The sequence below is a fragment of the Dipodomys spectabilis genome, unplaced genomic scaffold (assembly GCF_019054845.1).
Source record: "Dipodomys spectabilis isolate Male_0828 unplaced genomic scaffold, ASM1905484v1 ptg000108l, whole genome shotgun sequence".
NCBI classification, from domain to species: Eukaryota; Metazoa; Chordata; class Mammalia; order Rodentia; family Heteromyidae; genus Dipodomys; species Dipodomys spectabilis.
This window is the reverse complement of record NW_024870785.1, coordinates 3116007-3137564: the sequence shown is the minus strand read 5'-3', so window position 1 is coordinate 3137564 and position 21558 is coordinate 3116007. Positions and strand designations below refer to the sequence as shown.

The following is a 21558-nucleotide window of genomic DNA, read 5'->3' as shown; positions in this document are numbered from 1 at the left end:
AATGGTGCTAAAAAGTAGTATGGTTGGTAACTAAAAATAAACTGAAAAATTTTTTACTGATATCTTTCTGAATATGAGTGTGTGAGTGTATGTGCGTGTGCGCATGCGCGTGTGTGTGTATGAGCGTGTGCACACGTGCGTGTGTGTGTGTGCATGTGTGCGCACCTGCACAGGCTACTCAGAGCCTTAAGCTCTCCCCCTAGCCTTTTCCACTCAAGGCTGGCACTTTGCCATCAAGAAACTCCTCCACTTTTGGCTTTTTTCTGGTTAAATGGAGATAAGGGTCTCATCACAGATGCTTCTGCCTGGCTGGTATAATAACCCATGGCACAAGCAGGAAATGCTGAGATAACCAAACCATGCTCACACAAAGGAATGCAACAAATGAGAAACTTCCTTCACTTAACAAAGGTTAAGAACTTTATGTTCATAAATTTAAAAATTTCAAAGAAATGAAGCAACAATTTGAAATCATAGATTACTCAAACTCAGCTAAGATGAAAGAGATCATTTGAATAGTTTTATAAAAATCAAAGAAACTGCTGGGCACTAGTGACTGGTGCCTTTAATCATAGCTACTCATGAGGTTGAGATCGGAGAGGAGGGGAGGGGAAGAGAGAGAGAGACAGAGAGGAGAGGGAGAGAGGGAGACGGAGACAGAGACAGAGACAGATGGACTAAATCTGATCACAGACTAGTCTGACAACCTCTGATCCTTTAGGAAAATTGGGAGAAAGGGAAGCAGGGTGCAACTGGTCATACACATTTCTTCATTTGCCCTAAACCGAAAAGCAGCACTCGGCACAAGTGTACATTAACATCAGATCCAGAAAAACTGTCTTTAACAGCTGCCAAAAGGTAACTAGAGAGTCATCGGCAAAAGTAATTCTCAGCGATAACTCAGTCAACATAACTTTCAACTTTCAGCACTTAGTCGTTCATTACCATTTTGTCCCTGAGTCGCTCTCCCCGGATGAAGAGGCCGGCGCAGCCGTTCTCCTCGGGACGGGGGGCTCTGAAGACAGTGACGCTGCTCAGCCCGCTCCCTCCGAGTGGCAGCCACCCGCCGCTTGAGTCATCCCGGGTCATCACCACGGCTCGCACACGTGCGTAACTATTGCTGGAAAGACGCAGAGACTCCAGTCAGCTCTTCCACAGACACAAACCAGACGCGTGGCCAATCCCCCTTGAGAAAACAAAGGCCGTGGAGACTGGTGCCTCCACGCCCTCCCTCCACAACAGTCCTCACCCGGGCCTTACTTCATTAGCCGTTCAAGATGACCTAGTAACAGAAGATGTCAGAACCTAGCTTCAGCTCATCACCTCCACAGGCAACACACATCCGATCTGAACAAGGACCTAGGGGAGCAGCACCAGAACGATGTAGGTCCCCATCAAACTTGTCCATATGTCCATCTGTTGCAGCATAACAACCAGACAAATCACAGCTGTATTTCAGCATGTAATTGTCTCTAAATTTACAAAGCTATGGAGTATATTATAAACAAAATGCGCTTAAGCTCATAGTCCACATTTTTTATTTCTTGTAGCAACTGGAAGCCTAAATTATTTACATAAAATATATGAAAACAAATGTTTATCAATCACAAATGGACCTGCAGGATCTTTTCATACCTTCTTTTGGCAGACTTCTTTTGGTGCCGAACCTGAGACTTGAACTCGGGTCCTGTGGCACTGCCGCTAAGCTTTTGTGCTCAAGAGCTTTTGTGCTCTAATACTTGAGACACTGCTCCACTTCAGCCCTTTTCTGGGTAGTTAACTGAAGATAGGAATCTCACACTTTCCTAGCTGGGCTGGGTTTGAACTGCAATCCTCACATCTCCATCTTCTGAGTAGCTAGGATTATAGGTATGAGCCACCAGCACCCAGTCTTAGACAATATTCAAATTCAAAAGTGGTACTCACTAGACATTATGTTGAAAATGAACTATATAACTTGTGGGTGGGGACAAGAGGGAAAAACTGGGAGACAGTGAGGGAAGGGGTAACACTGTCCAAAAAGAAATGTACTTTTTATCTGACTTAGGTAACTATAACCCCCCCCATATCACTTTTATTATAATAAAAATATTTACAAAAGCCAATTTCTCACTTTGTTTGTAAATCACTTCCCAGTATTGACAATGATTCTTAACATAGAACCTAAGCTATGTGTTTAATGTTTTAAATGTTCTACATGTCTGACACCTAAGCACTTTAAACAATTTGTAATAAGGCCCTAAGAGTAGTACACTGTGCTGCCCTCTTAGGAAATTGTGCTGAATATAACTTAAACTCCTCAGGGTACGAGTATCACCTGAGGCCCTACATAACAGTTCGGGGCCTCCTGATGTCTTTTAACTTGTTTAACATCTTTTAACTTGGTTCTTGTCACCATGCTTGTCTGAGAGGCTTCCTAGTGGTTTAAAATTTTTGTATGTGTAATTTACTGAGGTATACTTTACATGCAATAACAGGAATTGATCTTAAATTCAAAAAAAAAAAATTTTTTTTTTGGTCACGGGGCTTGAACTCAAGGCTGGGGCACTATCCCTGGGCTCTTTGGCTCAAGTCTAGTGCTCTATCACTTTGAGCCACAGCTCCATTCCTTAAAAAAAAAATTCTAGAATACATACATCTATTGTTACAGTCCAAGTGTTTGTGTCAAAAGTTACTGAAATCCTAACTGCCCAAGTAAGAGTCTTTAGGAAATATGGCTTTTCTTATGGCTTCATAAGAAAAATCACATGGTTGGGTTAGTGACCTTGGAAGCGAGCCCAAAAGGCCACCTTGTCCTCCACCATGTGGTGGCACAGCAGCAGGACACCATGCATGGACCAGAACGTGGGCCTTAGCCACACAAGCAAGCCTGCGTACTTGACAGACACCATGCATGGCCTAGAACGTGGGTCTTCACCACACAAGCAAACCTGCTTACTTCACAGACACCATGCATGGACTAGAATGTGGGCCTTAGCCACACAAGCAAGCCTGCGTACTTCACAGACACCATGCATGGACCAGAACGTGGGCCTTAGCCACACAAGCAAACCTGCTTACTTCACAGACACCATGCATGGCCTAGAACGTGGGCCTTCACCACACAAGCAAACCTGCTTACTTCACAGACACCATGCATGGCCTAGAACGTGGGCCTTAACCACACAAGCAAGCCTGTGTACTTCACAGACACCATGCATGGACTAGAACGTGGGCCTTAGCCACACAAGCAAGCCTGCGTACTTCACAGACACCATGCATGGACTAGAACGTGGGCCTTAGCCACACAAGCATACCTGCTTACTTCACAGATTTTTGCTCTCTTAATAATATAATTTTATGATTACTTTGTAGGATACTGTTATTATACTGAACTACAAAGAAAATGTTACCTGGACAAATCTAATAATAGAACTATCTACACATGATTACAGAGCAAACTGTTCTCAAGACTAAAAATTCTTAATCTCAAGTGGAAGGGGTGTGAATCCCCAAAGCTATACTCAAACGTGAGTTTTAAGGCTATGTATGTACTATGTTTGGAGAGGATGGAGCACACCTTCAATCACAATTTAATGTCACCAATGATTTATTTCCCTGAACCACCAACTTACAGGAAACAGACAAGCTGACTTTCATTGGTTGACTCTTCCTCAGATGGGTTTCCTAGATCTGGGTATATTTCCAATTCATTGCTAGTCATCTACAACACCCTGGCTAAATTGTTAATAAATTTCTTAATAAATTATTTCCTTCATCTTTTCTCCTTTCTGTAATATATCTAGCCAACACTTTGATTTTACGCAAAACTATCATAACACAAATTTCTATCATTTTAAAGCACTAAGTTGGTAGTGATATATCCCACCAGTGACAGAAAACTAATAGAAAACACAACAGAAAACCTCCAAGCTAGGGGCTGGGAAGGTGGCTCAGTGATAGAGCACTTGCCTTGCATGCATGAGGCCCTGAGTTCGATTCCTCAGCACCACATAAGCAAAAAGAAAAAAGCCGGAAGTGGCGCTGTGGCTCAAGTGGTAGAGTGCTAGTCTTGAGCCGAAGAGCTGAGGGACAGTGTCCGGGCCCAGAGTTCAGCCCCCACGACCGGATCCAAAAGAACAAAAACAAAAACAAAAAAAGAAAACCTCCAGGCTACGAAAGCCATCTACAAAACAGGTGACAAAGGTAACACTACCTGCTCTCTAGTTCTAGCTACAACAGACAAAACACCTCCCTCACACATAAAACATCCTTAAATCCTGTAAATATCTTTCCTAGCCACAAGATATTTGAAGCAAACAATGACCATCCAAATGCTAATACAGTTATTCAGAAGGTAACCATATGACAACTTATTATCCAGTCACTCAACTTTCAGACATTAATATGCCACATATATAAACAAAATGGAAAGTAGAGACCAAAGGTGTAAGTAACACCTAATGGGAATATAGAAGATGACTAACGTTCACTTTTGTTTTGAGACAGTCTTGTTATGCAGCCCAGGTTGACCTGGAAGTTGGGATCCTCCTGTTTCAGCTTCCTGAGTGCTGGGATTGCAAGCAGGAGCTGGCACGCTTGGCTTAGTATTCTTTTTCTTTTCTTTCTTTCTTTTTTTTTTTTTTTTGCTGGTCATGGAGCTTGAACTCTGGGCTGGGCACTGTCCTGAGCTCTTCAGCTCAAGGCTAGCACTCTACCATTTGAGCTATAGCACCCACTTCCAGCTTTTTCTGTGTATGTGGTGCTGAGGAATCAAACCCAGGGCCTCATGCATGCAAGGCAAGCACTCTACCCTTGAGCCACCTTCCCAGCCTGGCTTAGTATTCTTACTTGATGTAAGTTTTAACAGAATACACCCCATGGAGGAAGCATGACCCACAAATACTGTACTTAGGGTACCAGGTTTCAAAGGTGATGGAGCATCAGCAGAAGAGAGGAAGGAACGCAGCCTGAACACCAGTATTCTACTTCAATAGATGAGGGAACAGGCAACGCTTTTCTCAGGAAGAACACTTTGCTGGACTGGCCCCAGCAAAGCAGGCATTTCTTTATCTGACTGGTGAGGAAATGAAGGACTGAGTCTGATTACAAAGACATAAGTCTAGCCAGAGCCAGTGGTTCATGCCTATAATAGCAGCCCATGTCTGTAATCATAGCTGAGAGAGACTGAGATCTGAGGATCAAGGTTAGAAACCAGCAAGCAGAGATCAATCTGAGATTCTTACCTGCAATTAACCAGCAAGGAGCTAGAAGTAGAGAGTGGCTCAAGTGGTAGAGCACCAGGTCTTGAGGGAGTAAAAAGCTAATAAATGGCATAAAGCCAAGTTCAAGCCCCAGTATGTGTACAGACACACACAGGCACACGCACACACACACAGATAAAAGTCTAAATCGTTTTGCTATTAGTAACTTCAGACACGGGTATAAATATTTTCCACACAGTCATCAATGCAAACCAATACACAATATTCTGCGTATTACAAGCTACATCTCCAAGATTCCTAAGGTAATCCCTCTAATTAAGAGTTATGATTAAACTCCCCCACCTCATTTTGCTGGCCTACAAAATGGGCAAAATACCTATGCATCACAGTTCATGAGAAGTACGTGTGGATACACATGTAAAGTGGTTAGCATTGTGACTGACTCAGTTAGGTGCCCAATAAATGTTATGACTTTGAAGCTAAATCATTTGTGTAATAAACTCAGGAGACAGCCACCATCCCAGAACTTAGAAATTATTAACAAACACTAAGAATCAAGTTGTCAGCTAAGTCTCCCACAAACTGCTCACATGGTGACAGCACTCACTCAAATCCAACCAAGACACAGCATCTGCATGGTCTCACAAGAGGAGGAGGAGGACCAGACCTAAAGGATGAATGAGCATCTATGGTCTCCCAAAAGGAAGAGGAAGGGGAGGGGAGGGGAGGAGGAGCAGGAGGAGCAGAAGGGGAAGGAGAAGGAGGAGGGAGAGGAGGAAGAAGAGAAGAATTATGAGGAGGAGGAGGAGCAGGAGCAAGAGGAGGAGCAGGAGGAGAGGGGAGGGGAGGGGAGGGGAGGGGGATGACAATGACTACGATGACTACTAAACTTAAAGGATAAATGAGGTGTTTGCAAACCACCCTTTTCCAAATGTCATTCGAACGGACAGTATCATCAGCCTGTCAAAAGCTGGGTTTGGACCCTGGCTTTCCAATGCCAGGACTGTTTCTTCCTCGTGACCCCTATCGGCAGTGACACTAGTTTCATAGTGAAGCTCTCTGAATCTAGGTCAGAAAACCAGCTTATAAGAGAGAATCCAAGGAGGAGGCAACAATGCTTGATAAGAAATGTACTCATTACCTTGCTCATGTAATTGTAACCCCTCTGTCAGCCTGGTGCCTGTGACTCACCCTTGTAATACTGCTACTTAGGAGGCTAAGACCTGGAGAATTACAGTTCAAAGTCAGCCCAAGCATAAAGTCAGTGAGACTCTATCTCCAATGAAGCAGTAAAAAAGCCAGACTGGAAGAGTGGCTCAAGTGGTAGAGTGACAGCCGTGAGCCCTGAGCAGGGCGGGAGGCCTGAGAGCTCAAGCTGTAGCACAGGGAGGGGCAAGCAAAGGACATTTACTGTCAACAAAACAGCCACATACAAAAGAAAGCGATAAAAACCAACAGGACCAAATAGGAAAGCTTAAAAAACAACCTTACAGAAGGCAATCCCTAAGATCTAGAGGACCCAAGAGCTAAGTTCAACTACACACTAAATACCTTTACAAGCAAAACACCATGAAAAACCAAGTACAGACATGCAGCAAATAGGGTAAGAGTTGAGCACACCTTGGTTTTCTATTATTGCTAAAACAAATACTAACTTAGTAGCTTCAGATACAAAAGCTCGGTGAATGGAGGTCCGAAGAATTCCACTGGCCTAGTAATCAAAAGCGGCAGCGTCGATGCTGCTCTCTTTTCGAGGAGCTCTGAAGAGGCACCACGGCCTCCTCCTTCCTTCACACCCAGGATCCCTGCCTCCTCTGAGCCTCTGGAGTCACGTCTCTGGGCCCACAGTTCCATGGTCAGGAAAGGTTCACTCAACCTCCTTGAAATACTCCTGCATTTTGGTACGGACCACTTCTCCACATCAAAGCCCTCCAATATGTACAAGTTCTAAGACTGGGGCCTGGGCATCTTTGGGACGAATAGAAAATGAGGGCACATTATTCTAATACACACACACCTTTACACACACACACACACACACACACACACACACACACACTCACAAAGCAACAACAAAAATTAATAGTCTCTTGCCAGGCGCCGGTGGCTCACACCTGTAATCCTAGCTACTTAGGAGGCTGAGATCTGAGGATCATGGTTCAAAGCCAGACTGGGCAGGAAAGGCCATGAGACTCTTATGTCCAATAAACCACTCCTAAACCAGAAGTGGCGCTGTGGCTCAAATGGTAGAATACTCACCTTGAGCTGAAGAACTGAGGGACAGCACCCAGGCCCAGAGTTCAAGCCCCATGACCAACCAAAAAAGAAAAGAAAAAAATTGATATTCTCTTAATTCCAAAATCAGTAAAGGGGGTGGGGGGTGGGTTAGTGAGATAAAGAACCCAGAGCAAACACTGGCAAAGTTTATGCACAAAATTCAAAGAAAATATAAATGATATAGTTCCTCTATGATCACAGCTTAAAGGGAAGCACTATTTAAGCGGTATATAGAGTGAAAGTAGCCTAAATAAGAAAAGGACACTAGTTAAAATCATGAACCACCTACACAGCAAGATAGGATGGAGTCAGGACAGAAACAAGAAAGTCCGGGGCTGGGAAGGTGGCTCAGTGGTAGAGCGCTTGCCTTGCATGCCTGAGGCCCTGGGTTCAATTCCTCAGCACCACATAAGCAAAAAGAAAAAAAGCCGGAAGTGGCGCTGTGGCTCCAAGTGGTAAGCGCTAGCCTTGAGCTGAAGAGCTGAGGGACAGCGCCCAGGCCCAGAGTTCAGGCCCCACAACCGGACCAAAAAAAAAAAAAAAAAGAAACAAGAAAGCCCTTCTTCCACTGTTGAATGAACAGATCTCCAAGATGTAGTCATTCTTCTCACAAGGTCACAGAATGTTCAGAATGTCCCTGTGCTGGGGAGAGCAGACACAAACGCTTGCCTACGAACACAGTTTTTACACAATCAAACTGACAACGGGACTGTCAGTGAGAGGAAATGGAATAGGAGTATAAGTAAATCTGTTCAACATTCTTTTATGTTTTTAAATTCTGTGCAACATGTGTGCATTATCCGCTCAAACATCTATTCCCTGACATACAGAGTCTCTAAGGGCTATGTATTCAAAATAGCACTTGCCTTTGTGACCGTTAAGTATATATGCCATTGTACAGCACAAGACACTCTCCAGTGGCATATAGCCAGCCAGTCTCCTTCCCCTGATATGAACACCGTACTCCTCTTCAACTTGAAAGAACCAACTATACTCCTGCCCCTGCCTACTGCTTTATAGTAAGTATCCAAAGTAGCACCAACTAGCTCAAATGTAGCTTGGAAGCCCAATCCTTTCCACGTTCTTCTACAGATTAGCCCACAGCTCACATCAATATGCATTTAAAGCTGCTGAGCACTGTGGAAATTAGAGCACAGAGCAAACCAGGTTTCGCCTGAAGAAAGGCAGGATACTGTCTGCTGGATAAGTAAAAAGCAGACAAACCCTTAAGAGAGGAGATGTGAACTCAGGAAGTGGGCAGCAAGAGAAGGCGCTGCAGGGTGTTCTGTGCTGGACCTTGGTTTCGAGGATGTCCTTGAGGAGGTCCCATGGTGACACAAGAAGCCTAACTGTCACCCTTTCACAGGAGCCCCAGCTTACCAGATTCCCACAGACTCCAGAGTGAAAACAAATAATCTGTATTTGAAATTCATTATACAATTTTATTTTTTTACTCTTTAGGAAGTCCTGTGACTAGACTGGGTAATTTAGAAATGTTTCCCCTGCGTAAGGTATGAGTGGAAGGCTCAGGTAATTGATACGTTATGGCTAGCTATGATTAGTAATTCTGATTTAAGGCAAGAGGTAGACAGCTATTTTTCTGATTTAGGTGAAATATATGCTATCTTCATGTGTGTTGATATTTAATTACATTGGAAAGTCCTATGAACCAGCTGGAAAGAAGGCACAGGAACCCACTAATCCTTATTTCTGTGTCTTTAGCAAAATTCTACAGCCATGGTCTTTTCTTCACTACCACTGAATGACAGCTGTGGGTTTATGGATTGGATGAAGTAAAGTCTAGCTGCATGGGACACACAGAGCCTCTCCATTCTGGAGGAAGCAGGTGGCTCTCCTGAGAGGGTAATACAGTATGAACATTTGGAATGGCTTTCACTAAAGAAGCCAGCACTTCAGTACAAGTATTTGGCCTAACTTGTGTTATATACTTGTGTGTATATAACATCCTGGCCACACTGGCAGGACAGTGAGAACAGGGGGAGGATGTCAGTTCCTTGAGGATTTATGCAGCACCTGAGGCAGCAGTGAAGGTATGAAGAGAGTGGAAGGGACCTGGTGAACTGGCAGACTAACTCCCCAACAGACCAACTCTACAGAGCGTCCACACAAGAAGCTTGACTTCTACAAGTAAAACCCACCAACAGGTCGGTACTCTGATATGGCCAGCTCTTGGGTGTCTCAGCAGTGCCTCCACAACACAGGCATTCAGTAGCCACTTGACACAGTGAATCAAAAATAACCAGGTAAATCAGCCTGACGATGTTTAGTGCCCGTAGAAATGCCATCACCAGGTGGCTCTGAAGAGAGTCAACAACGAAGAATACTTCAGGAGTCAACATTTAGAATTCTTTAGGCGGCTACACAACAGTTACACAGTTAACAATTGTGCATTCTGGAGAAGACAGTTTACAGCCATCCTCTGAAAGGGCCACACTAGTTTAGAAGAGTGTAGGCAACTGAATAGCTAATCTTTGCAATTTCAACATAAACTGGTTCCATTTTCATTGAAAACTGAATGCTCTACCTTAGTACTGTCAAACAGAAACACAATACAAGCCACATGTTAGTTTAAAATGTTTTAGTTATTACATTGAGGTAAAAAGAACAAGTATGAAGCACAGCTCTGAGGGCCTATTCCCTTCAAAGTATCATGGAAGACTGAGTAGCCAGAATCCACTTCCTTAGAACTCAGAAAGCAGGAAAGGTCTACAGAGAGCAAGCAAATGCTGAATGACGAAGAGGCACCTTGTCCATCGCCTGAATGCACACTCTCTCCTGGGTCTTCTGTCTTTAAGATGGGCTCCACGTGTGCAAGCAAGGGTCTTACTCTTGGGTCCATGGAAGCAGAATACACTCAAACACCTTGTCTGATCTGTTCTAACTTGTCCAGAAGGAATGATAAGGACTAATATGCGGTACTTATATTTCTCAAACACACTACAAGGCAAGCAAGATGCTGTGCAGTGACTGGAGTAGGGGCTGACATGTAAACACAGAAGGCCTGGGAGGAAAGCTGGCAGAAAGGGTTCTTCAGGACTCAGGAAGATCAAACCAACTGCACAGACCCGGGGGGGGGGGGGGGGCTGGAGGACCACATACATTCCTGCACAGAACACATGTTCCTTCACAGAGACCCCAGACCCCACGCCCTCCCTGTGTCATCTCTGCCTGCTCTCAACCCAGTAGAAGTTGGATACAAAGGGTGGAAGGCAGAACTGTAAATGGCCCAGCCACAAACGGAAGAAGTGCCACTGTAGTCCAGACAATTTGAAAAAGCTGTGACAGTTTTTCTTTCTTTTCTGTTTTTAAGTTCCTGGTATTCAAAGAAACAACTATAAAATCACAGAATGATCACATGCGAAAAGACAGAGAGCTTCAAGACTCACACTTCTGGATTTCAAAACTACTACAAAGTTTCAACAGCCAAACACTGAGGTAGGTAAGAATAGTGTGTGAAAAATTATCCCTTGGATTTTTGTTTTGGAGGAGGTCCTCTCTCCCTTCCTCTCCTCCCTCCCTCCCTTCCTCCCTCCCTCCCTCCTTCCTTCCTTCTTTCCTTCCTTCCTTTTCTTCCTTCCTGAACTCTGGGCCTGGGCACTGTCCCTCAGCTCTTCAGCTCAAGACTAGCGCTCTGCCACTTGAGCCACAGTGTCGCTTCCAGTTTTCTGAGTCCTTTACTGGAGATAAGATTCTCAAGAGCTTTCCTGTTCAGGCTGGCTTTGAACCTGTGATCCTCAGATCTCAGCCTCCTGATTACTAGGATTACAGATGTGAGCCACCAGTGCCCAGCTTGTTTTTTCTTTCTTTTTGACAGCTATTGCTCTGCACAGCCCAGGCTGACCCTGAACAATGCTCTCCCACGTAGAGAACCCCACTCCGCACCGGTCTACTTATTTCATTTTTTGACAAGGCATTGCTGCTCTTTTGTATGTGCCTGTATGCATGCACGTGTGAGTGTGAGCACACAGGTCTTAGGGCTTGAATTCAGGACTTAGGTATTATCCTAGAGCTTTTTTACTCAAGGCTTGAGCCACAGTACCACTTCTGGGTTTCTGGTGGTTAAATGGAGATAAAAGTCTCATGAGCTGTCTGCCTGGGCTGGCTTCAAATCATCCTCAGATCTCAGCCTGCTGAGAAGTGCGAGCAACCAGCACCCAGCTAAGCACCCTGTTCTTAATATGCTGACAATGAACTATACAATTTGTGGGTAGGGACAAGAGGAAAAAACCGGTAGAGTGAGGGAAGGGGTGACACTGTCCAAAAAGAAATGTGGAATGTACTCATTACTTTTGTAACTGTAACTACTCTATACATCACCTTTATAATAATAAAAAAAAAATAAAGAGTATTGCTGACAGGCAGAAAAAAAATCTATTAGCAAGTTACCTTTAAAATAAAACGGATTGTAGTAGAATGTTCTGAAACAGTTTAGAGACAAAAAGCTGACAGAATACCAGATCTGGCAGCCAATGTGTGATAGTGCAGAGCAGGTTTTAAGAATGGGAACTCTGAATTAAACCTTGCACAGGACAGTCTAGCATTGGCTAATGAGCCAAAAAACATAGCAATTCGGGGCTGGGAAGGTGGCTCAGTGATAGAGTGCTTGCCTTGCATGCATGAGGCCCTGGGTTCGATTCCTCAGCACCACATATACAAAAAGAAAAAAGCCGGAAGTGGCGCTGTAGCTCAAGTGGTAGAGCGCTAGCCTTGAGCTGAAGAGCTGAAGGACAGTGCCCAGGCCCAGAGTTCAGGCCTCACGACTGGACCCCCCCAAAAAAAAAAAAAAAAAACATAGCAATTCCTCTGGGAATGCAAACAAAGACACTCCATCCTGGTAACATCCTTCCAGTTAGCCTAAAATAACAGAGTACGATTTAGTTTTGTAGCTAATTTTTCTTAGAGCAAGATATCCTTAACCTCTCAATTTTTCCATACCCAATTACACCAATACTAAGTCACAGGTAAGGATTCAAATAAAATTCTGAGGTTGAAAGTCTCATTCCAGGGCTGGGTACAGCATAAGGCCCCAGATTCTGTCCTCAGCACCACATGAAAACGAACAACCAAAAAAAGGCATGCTCTTTTTTTTTTTTTTGGTCAGTCATGGGGCTTGAACTCTGGGCCTGGGTGCTGTCCCTCAGCTCTTCAGCTCAAGGCAAGCGCTCCACCACTTGAGCCACAGCGCCACTTCTGGTTTTCTGGTGGTTTACTGGAGATAAGAGTTTCACGGACTTTCCTGCCCGGGCTGGCTTTGAACCATAATCCTCAGATCTCAGCCTCCTGAGTAGCCAGGATTACAGGTGTGAGCCACCAGAGCCCGGCTAGCCCAGGTTCTTTGAACTTTATCACTGACATAATCAAAACAAATGCATTGATAATAAATTATATAAAAATAGCGTCTACCTCCAAGTATTCAGTCAGAAATAAATTATTTTATCTCATGCTTCAGGATTCCAAGCTGCAGGATTTCTCTAGTGTAAGCTGTGAAGGAAGTTCTCGGGCTCTCCATGACTCTTGCATGTGTGCACAAACACATGCCCGCCCGCCCGCCCACAGGTGGACAAGTTTGCATGTGCCGTGTGGCAAGCAGTGACCTCTTCTATCAACCGGCCTTAAGTGTGCTCTCAGACTACAACCAAAATGGCCTGCTAAACAAAACCAACCTCATTCTAAAACTGACCCTGTTTAAGGGCTCCTCATGGCTCAGAAACCCCCAGAACTTGTAGGTTCATGAGTTATCTGCAAACCTAAAAGAGTTTTAGTCACCCAATGAAAAGGCCTGAAAGGGAAGAAGGGATGATTCCCCAAAGAAGCGTAGGCTGACCTTCACAAAGAGTCCTAGTTTGTTTGATAGAGTCAAGCTAACAGATGGTCATTACTTTAATTACTGTAAACATACACTTCCTTTTAAGCGCATGGCACATCGTGAAGATGGAAAATACACATATGGTATTCTTGCATAAGCTGGAAGATCGCTCATGACAAGAAAAAATGAGTTAAGAATAAGGAGCAATGTACAACTTCTGTGCAGGGGACACAACCAAGTTGGTACCTAAAAACAATTACATTGAAAAACAAGATCTTGGACTCTGCAGAGGCAAACAGAAAGGCAGCTGGGGAGAGGCTATCTGAATGCACATCCTATGCTAATAATGAAGCCCAAGAATGCAGCAGCGTCTTCACAGACAAGAGCGATAACACAGAATCCTGGATCTATTCTTCTGAACAGAACTCAGGCAGAACAAATAATACAAAAGGTAAAGGTGTACAGAAAAAGGCAGGAGTTAACGATACCCACACTAAGATTATAATGCTGAAAACAAGTCAGGCAGACCTGCAGGATACTGAAAAGTAGCAGCTCTCCACAGGTGTGTGCTTAGATCTTAATTCTCCAAAAGCTATGTAATTCAAGGCATGGTGGCAAGCTTATGACATCACTGGGAGATAGTGGGCGTTCAGGAAGTGGGGCCTAATGGCCAGTTAGGTCACTGCAGATGTGCCCTTGAAGGGGGCATGGAGACCACAGTCCCTTCCCCTCTTCATCGCCTGGCCACCACGAGCTCCCCATTATGGGCCCAAAGCAACAGGCCCAAGCAATCACAAGCTGGAACCTCTGAAACTCTTACGGCAAAAGACAAATCTTTCCTCCTTAACAAGTTGTTTTTAATGGATTGTAATGTCTGGAATAAAGGTTGTTTTTATTTTTGTTTTTGCTTTCTGTTCCAGTCCTAAGACTTGAATTCAGGGCCTGGGTGCTGTTCTTGAGCTTCTGTGTTCAAGGCACTCTACCACTTGAACCATAACTCTACCTCTAACTTTTCTGGTGCTTATTTGGAGATTATTTGGAGTGTCACAGACTTTCCTGCCTAGGTTGACTTTGAACTACGCTCCTCAGCTCTCACTCAGCTTTCTGAGTAGCTACGATCACAAACATGAGCCCAGCTGGAAGGTGTTATTACTCATTTTCAACAAAGAATGAATAGGATAATCTACTCCCCTTCCCAGACAGCCAGTGCTGCCATAGCAGATAGTTTGCTGTCCTTCACTGTTTTGTATATTAACTCCCACACCAAGCCCTAGGTAAGCTCAAACATTGTTTTGTTCTTTAAATACATCTTTAAACGAAAGGAGTGCCAGGCAGCAAATAACCACCAAAGAAAACATCCGCTGAGAAACATTTCAACGGGAGGGGGGTGGGGGGTGGTTCCTAGTAGCTTTCATAGCGTACGGTAAGCATCCATCGTATCTGAAGGAGGGGCAGCAGCAGGCTGCAGAGATCAAAACAAGACAGTACTTAATACAGTGCAGGAAAGAACAGGCAGGCAGGTTTCTTATGTGTGGGTAGTAAGACACGTGTCTTAACACATGCAATCAAATGTGTTTATTATACAACCAATCCCTAAGTCCCACAAATGTCTCTATCCACGTTTCTGAAGGCAAAGTCCAAGAAGATGTTTAAAAAAGGAATTCCTGTATGAAGTGAAACTGAGGTAGAATATAGTCCGAAAGCCACAAGAATGAGTGCAAAAAATGCTGAAATATATACAAACATTTAATGTGTAACCCTAGGAAGGCCCCTCAAATCTCCGCAGAACAGCAGTATTCACAGGAAGTCTACTAGAAAGAAATTACAATTTAATTAATTAATTTATTTATTTTTGGTCCGGTCGTGGGGCCTGAACTCTGGGCCTGGAGCTGTCCCTCAGCTCTTCAGCTCAAGGCTAGCGCTCTACCACTTGAGCCACAGCACCACTTCTGGCTTTTTTCTTTTTTCTTATGTGGTGCTGAGTAACTGAACCCAGGGCCTCAGGCATGCAAGGCAAGTGCTCTACCACTGAGCCACCTTCCCAGCCCCAAGAAATTACAATTTTAATCTGCTAAGCTACAATTATCTAATTATTAAGAGAAATATTTCTAACAGGGGCAAAAAAATAAACTCCTAACAATGTTAGAAATGATGTTCTAGCCATAGATCTAGCTCTAACTTCACAAAGGTAGAAAATATCTGGGTAGATAAAATCATGAGGACATTAGAAGACAAACTGAAAACCTGGGGGAAACGTACTTGGTAAAGACCAGTATCCTAATACAAAAATAAAAAATTTTAAAATTAGTGTTAAAAGGATATAGAAGTAAACAGGAGAAGATGGAAAGGAATCTACAGAGAAAGGTACAGGTTATCCAATCTCACTAGTAATCAATGAATTCAAATCACAATAGTGAGATACTTACCTGGTAACTAGTAAGGCCTTAAAAGTCTAATAGTATTAGAACAGTGTAGCCCTCCACAGTGCTGACTGGAATGGGAACTGCTATGATGTGTCTCGATCACAGTTTGACAAATTTAAATTTCTTCTTTCTTTTATTTTTGTTGGTCGTGGGGCTTGAACTCTGGGCCTAGGCGCTGTCACTCAGCTCTGCAGCTCAAGGCTAGCACTCTACCACTTGGCCACAGTACCACTTCCGGTTTCCTGAGTGGTTTATTGGAGATAACCTGCCCAGGCTGGCTTTGAACTGTGATCCTCAGATCTCAGCCTCCTGAGTAGCTAGGACTACAGGCGTGAGCCACCAGTGCCCAGCCCAAATTTAAATTTTAGTGCATGGAATTATCCATGTAACAATGCTACCTTTTTTTATTCAAACTGGGAGATTCTTGAACAGTATATGACACTTTTGCTCACTGGCTAGCATTCTGCCACCTCAGCCATACCTCCAACCTCTTAATTCTTAAGGAACAGAGTCACTTGGCTCCTGGCACACGCTTGTAATCCTAGCTACTCAGGGGGCTGAGTGAGATCTGAGGATCACAGTTCAAAGCCAGCCCAGGCAGGAAAGCCCACGACTCTTATGTCTAATTAACTACCCAAAGGCTGAAAGTGAAGGTATGGCTCAAGCGCTGGATTGCCATCTGTAAGCAAAAAAGCTCAGGACAGCTCTCAGGCTTTAGACCAAGCCCTGGGACTGGCACATGTACACATGCACACACACACAAAGAGACAAGAAAGTATACTCCCAGACTCCTGCAAACACACACACACACACACACACACACACGTTTCCTGTAGTAAAAAAAACAAAACAAAACAAAAAACCTACAACAGTAGGAACCTGCTCATGATTAGTAAGAAACTAAAAGCAAATTTTCCTTAAGTACTAAAATGGAAATCTTAAATAGTCTGACAAAGTAAAGGAAAAAAAAACAGACTTCAAAACAACATGACCCAGGTACTGGTGGCTCCTGTCTGTCATCCTAGCTACTCAGGAGGCTGCGATGCAAGGATCCTGATTTGAAGCCACCTCAGGTAGGAAAATCGATGAGACTCTCATCTCCAATTATCCACCAGAAAAGTAGAAGTAGAGCTGTGGCTCATAGTGGTAGAGTACTAGTCTTGGGGGGGGGGGGGGGGGGGGGGCTCAAGGGCAGTGCCCAGGCCCTGAGTTCAAGCCCCATTACCAATTAAAAACAACAAACAAAAAAACTTTGAAATAGTATGACCTCCAGTCTGGGGAGAACATAATATGACTTAAAAATATTAATCTGAAAAAAAATATTAATCTGGCCAGTCACCGGTGGCTCACATCTGTAATCCTAGTTACTCAGGAGGCTGAGATCTGAGGATCACGATTCAAAACCAGCCTGGGCAGAAAAGTCCATGAGACTCTGATCTCCAATAAACCATTAGAAAACCAGGAGTGGCACTGTGGCTCAAGAGGTAGAGTGCTCGCCTTGAGCTGAAGAGCTGAGGGACAGCGCCCAGGCCCAGTATTCAATCCCCCACAACTGACAAAAAAAAAAAAAATATATATATATATACATATATATACACATACATATATTAATCTGGAAGGATGGAAGGCACACCTGTAATCTCAGCACTAGGGAGACAAAAGCAGAAAAAAGTGAGTTGGAGGTCAGTCTGGGCTATACAGCAAACCCTGTTTTTAAAGGCAACCAAGAAGAAATTTAAAATATGAAAAATAAAACAAAGCAACACAAGCCCTAATGAACACTTAATGGTAACCACGCAACAGTAAACTTTTACCTAGACACTAATCCATCTTAGGTGTTTAAACACAGGTTTACTTTAGACAATAACCTTCTACACACTGGCACCTGTCACTACGTCCAGTTTTTACTGGTTGGGATGGGAGTCTGCTAACTTTTGCCCTGATTGACACTCTCAATCTTTTCCTCCATGTGGCTGGGATTATAGGTTTGAGAGAACTGCACCTGACACCTCAATGGCTACTTTCTGTGCTAATACAATCAGCCCTGCGTTAGAAGAGCTCATTGAAATGGGAATCAATTTGACATTTAGGTGTGTCAGAAATTACAAGTGAGCACAAACCGAACATGTGCTTTCCTTGATAGCAAAGGACAATGGGGAGGAATCAAGATTTTTTTCTTGATTACCCACAAATCTCAAATTCGTATATTTCTCTACGGCTATATTTTTTGTTTTATTTCTAAACAAAAATGTGCATCTTCAGAGGGTAAACTTTAAAAATAAACAAAGCGGTATATTAAGTGTGTAGAAGTGAGAAGGCATGGGCCAGGAACGCCAAGGACGGACGCTGTAACATGACACACCACGCCGCACTCCTCTGGAAGAGATCCACACTGACAACCAACCTTCTTGACTGTTGGAAACAGCTCAGCTTTCCAAGATGCCTGTCTACTATCAAGATAAAATTCGCAAGTTCTCTTGCAGAGATCCCTTAATGCCCATCTACTTTTCTAGTTTTACTCACAGGAACTAGAGTCTAAGCTTGTTTCCACCATATGAAAAAACAAACAAACATAGTTTTGACTCTTTGAGGGCATAATTTCCACTTTCAATCTTCTGAGAGCTCCTTCTGACCTGTGCCTCCAGCAAGTCCTTATCTGAGTCTGTCTCCGCCCACTGCCACGATCCGTGTGTTGGGAAAGAATAAGCCACCACCCTCAGATGAGTGCGCTGGGTGATAAGCCCCCTGCCGTATTCTCATACTACACCTACTCCTTAATGAAGGTCAACAGAGTTTGTCTGTCTCAGCCACTAGACCAAACCTTCAGAGATCACTGCCAATGCTTGAGGGGGATTGAGAAGGAGATACTTTTTATTTCAGACAAGGCCCAGGCAGAGAAACAGTCAAAGTAACCTAAAAGTGAGTTTTGTGCCAGTCAAACTTGCAAACCATCTTGCCCTGCCCCTAGGTGATCTGGAGGTGAACTTAGTCATTGTACCACTACACTGCCCAGCGGCATTCCCACACACCATGTCTGAACATGTCATACACTAGAACATGGTATGTAACAAAAGGCACTACCACAAACACATGTGCTTGTGATGAGGTGAGTGTGGACTTCCTCCATGAGCGCCTCCACCTTCAGTTCCTGGGGCCTCCCACCTGCTCCTCACCCTCGGCTGGCTCCCACCAGCTGCACCCTGGCGGTGAGGTGAGCCCATTACTCCTGAAACAAGTTCACAGTCTAAGTAATTCTTTCCCTTGTGAGATACCTCATTAGTACAGAATCATTTTATATCATTTGGCTTTGCAAACACATGTTTTTGATTATAAGAGAAAATGCAGTTTGTTGGTTTATATACTCTTATTAACTTTGGGTCCACTGCTTAATCAAATGCCTTAAATTATCCCCAAGCTGAAATCACATCATTTTTCATAATCTAGATCTGACAGCCTAACTCAATTGTATAAAGCAACTGTGTAACTCCTACAAAAATGACCAAAGAGTGTGTGTGTGTGTGTGTGTGTGTGTGTATGCATACATGCCAATCCTGGAGCTCAAGCTCAGAGCCTGGGGGCACCATTCCTGGACTTTTTGGTTGAGGATAGCATTCTACCACTTGAACCACAGCTCTACTTCCGGCTTTTTAGTGGCTAATTGAAGATAAGAGTCTCAAGGACTTTCCTACTGGGGCTGGCTTCAGATCACCATCCTCAAATCTCAGCCACCTAAAATAGCTAAGGATTATTTGGGACAAAAGTGGCAAATTATGGTTAATTTTGGATAAGGACACAAATCACTTATTGTCGTATCTTCTCTTATTAAAATTTTCTACAAATTAATCTATTTATAAAGCCCTTCTGGACACAATGCCACTGTAATGTTTGGGGCAAATTATTTTATAATTCCAATGTGTATTTTTCACCTATAAAAATAGAGATCCTATTTAAAACCCACATTTTCTTTAATTCTATGAAACACATGAGGTAAGTAATTTACCCTAAGTAGTCTCCCAAAGTTGTAGGGCATGTATTATTACTCTTACTTAGAGCTAATTCTACAGCATTTTCAATGAATTACTAGTTCTATTCCTACCACTAATAAGATCAACCATTGAAGCCTTTAGTACTTCGTATGTATAGACACAGTTCAATGATTTATGTAAGATTATCCTTAATAATCGATATACTCTATAATCACAATAACCTTCCAAAATAGGCACTACTATTATCTTCCTATTACGGACAAGGAAACTAAGGATTACAAAAAAGTAGGTGGTGGTCCTACCTGGAACTTGACACTAGGCAGAAGGAACTCAACATTCCTTGGGCAGAGTATTTCATAGGCTGTGATGAGCACATGTCTGCAAGGTGAGCAGGGGGCAGAGGTGGGAGGTTGAAGGCAGCATGGGTTTGATAGATAGATAGATACAGATACATAGATATAGATATATGTAGCAAGGTGGGGTCTAGCACAAAACCACATATATCCTCTTCGGACTGAGATGCCAATTTACAGCCGATTAACATCACACTAAGGAAACAAGAAATGTTCTGTCCTGTATCTACTCCTAAAGCAGAACTCTAGTAAACAACCTGAACTGCAGAGCCACAGCCATGACCTCCAGCCACATACTGGAAACTTGATGTATATTTAAAGTACAAGAATTCGTGTAGAATATTTGTTCACTTACCAACACTCAAAGAACTATCCAAGACAGAGAAAACAAACATACTTTGTATGCAACTGCATGCCAATCTAATGCTGATGGACACAGGAAGTAGTTCTAGTTTCTTTTCTTTTTTTTTTTTGTCAGTCGTGGGGCTTGAACTCTGGGCTTGGGCGCTGTCCCTGTGCTCTTTAGCTCAAGGTGAGCTCTCTACTGCTTGAGCCACAGCACCACTCCAGTTTTCTAGTGGTTTATTGGAGATAAGAGTCTCATGGACTTTCTTGCCTGGGCTGGCTTTGAACCACGATCCTCAGATCTCAGCCTCCTGAGTAGCTAGGATTACAGGTGTGAAGCCACCGGCACCTGGCTAGTAGTTCTAATTTCTAAGTGTTCTAATTTTTGTCTTGAGATCTGCTTTCATTACTACTAATGACTACACAGTTCTACCATATCCCATTTCATACAGGTTTTCAGTTTTACATTTGCTACGACAGAGTTCTGTATTCTTGCCATTGATATTCCCTTAAAACAACACCAATGCCGTCATTCCATCTATTCAGAAGGTAAGGCAGGAGGACTGGGAATTTGGGGCCAGCCTAGACAAAGTTAAAGTTAGCAAGACTCCATCCAAACACAAGATAGAAAACATGCCCCATCCCTCTACCACTTTAGTAGTAGACCCCCTGTCTACATGTGTGAAGAGTACCAAGTACCATTTAAAACAAAATAAAAACTTCAATGCAGAAGCATAAATATAAGCCTTGTGAACAGTATTATCTGTGATGGAATACAGACTATCACAGAAACCTGTGCTCAACAAGAAGTAGCCTAGTATTGGGAGCACAAAAACATGTCCTTCTCTGTATTTGTACATGCTGGTCACTAAGACTTCACAGAAGACTGTCTCATTAAAAACATAAAATGACTCCAAGATAAGATTATTTAAAAATAAACAACACCAAGTTTTATGAATCAGATATGCTGAGAAGGAATAAGGATTAAAATGTATGAGCCAGTTGGGCATGGTGGCTCATGCCTATAGCCTGGTCAGTGAAGTTCATGACACTCTTATCTCCAATTAACCACCACGAAGCAGGAAGTAGATCTGTGGTTCAAGTGGTAGACTGGTAGCCTTGAGCAGAAAAGCTCAGGGACAA

The 21558-nt window shown here is 43.4% G+C and overlaps 1 protein-coding gene across 1 annotated transcript in view; it reads right to left on the bottom strand.

Moving 5' to 3' along the window:
• The window catches only part of Spred1 (sprouty related EVH1 domain containing 1), a 47408-nt gene that overhangs the window by 16405 nt on the left and 9445 nt on the right, over positions 1 to 21558 (bottom strand). Inside the window, exon 2 of the mRNA XM_042687635.1 lies at positions 946 to 1120. Coding sequence (XP_042543569.1) covers positions 946 to 1120 — 175 coding nt within the window. The remainder of the gene's footprint in view (positions 1 to 945; positions 1121 to 21558) is intronic.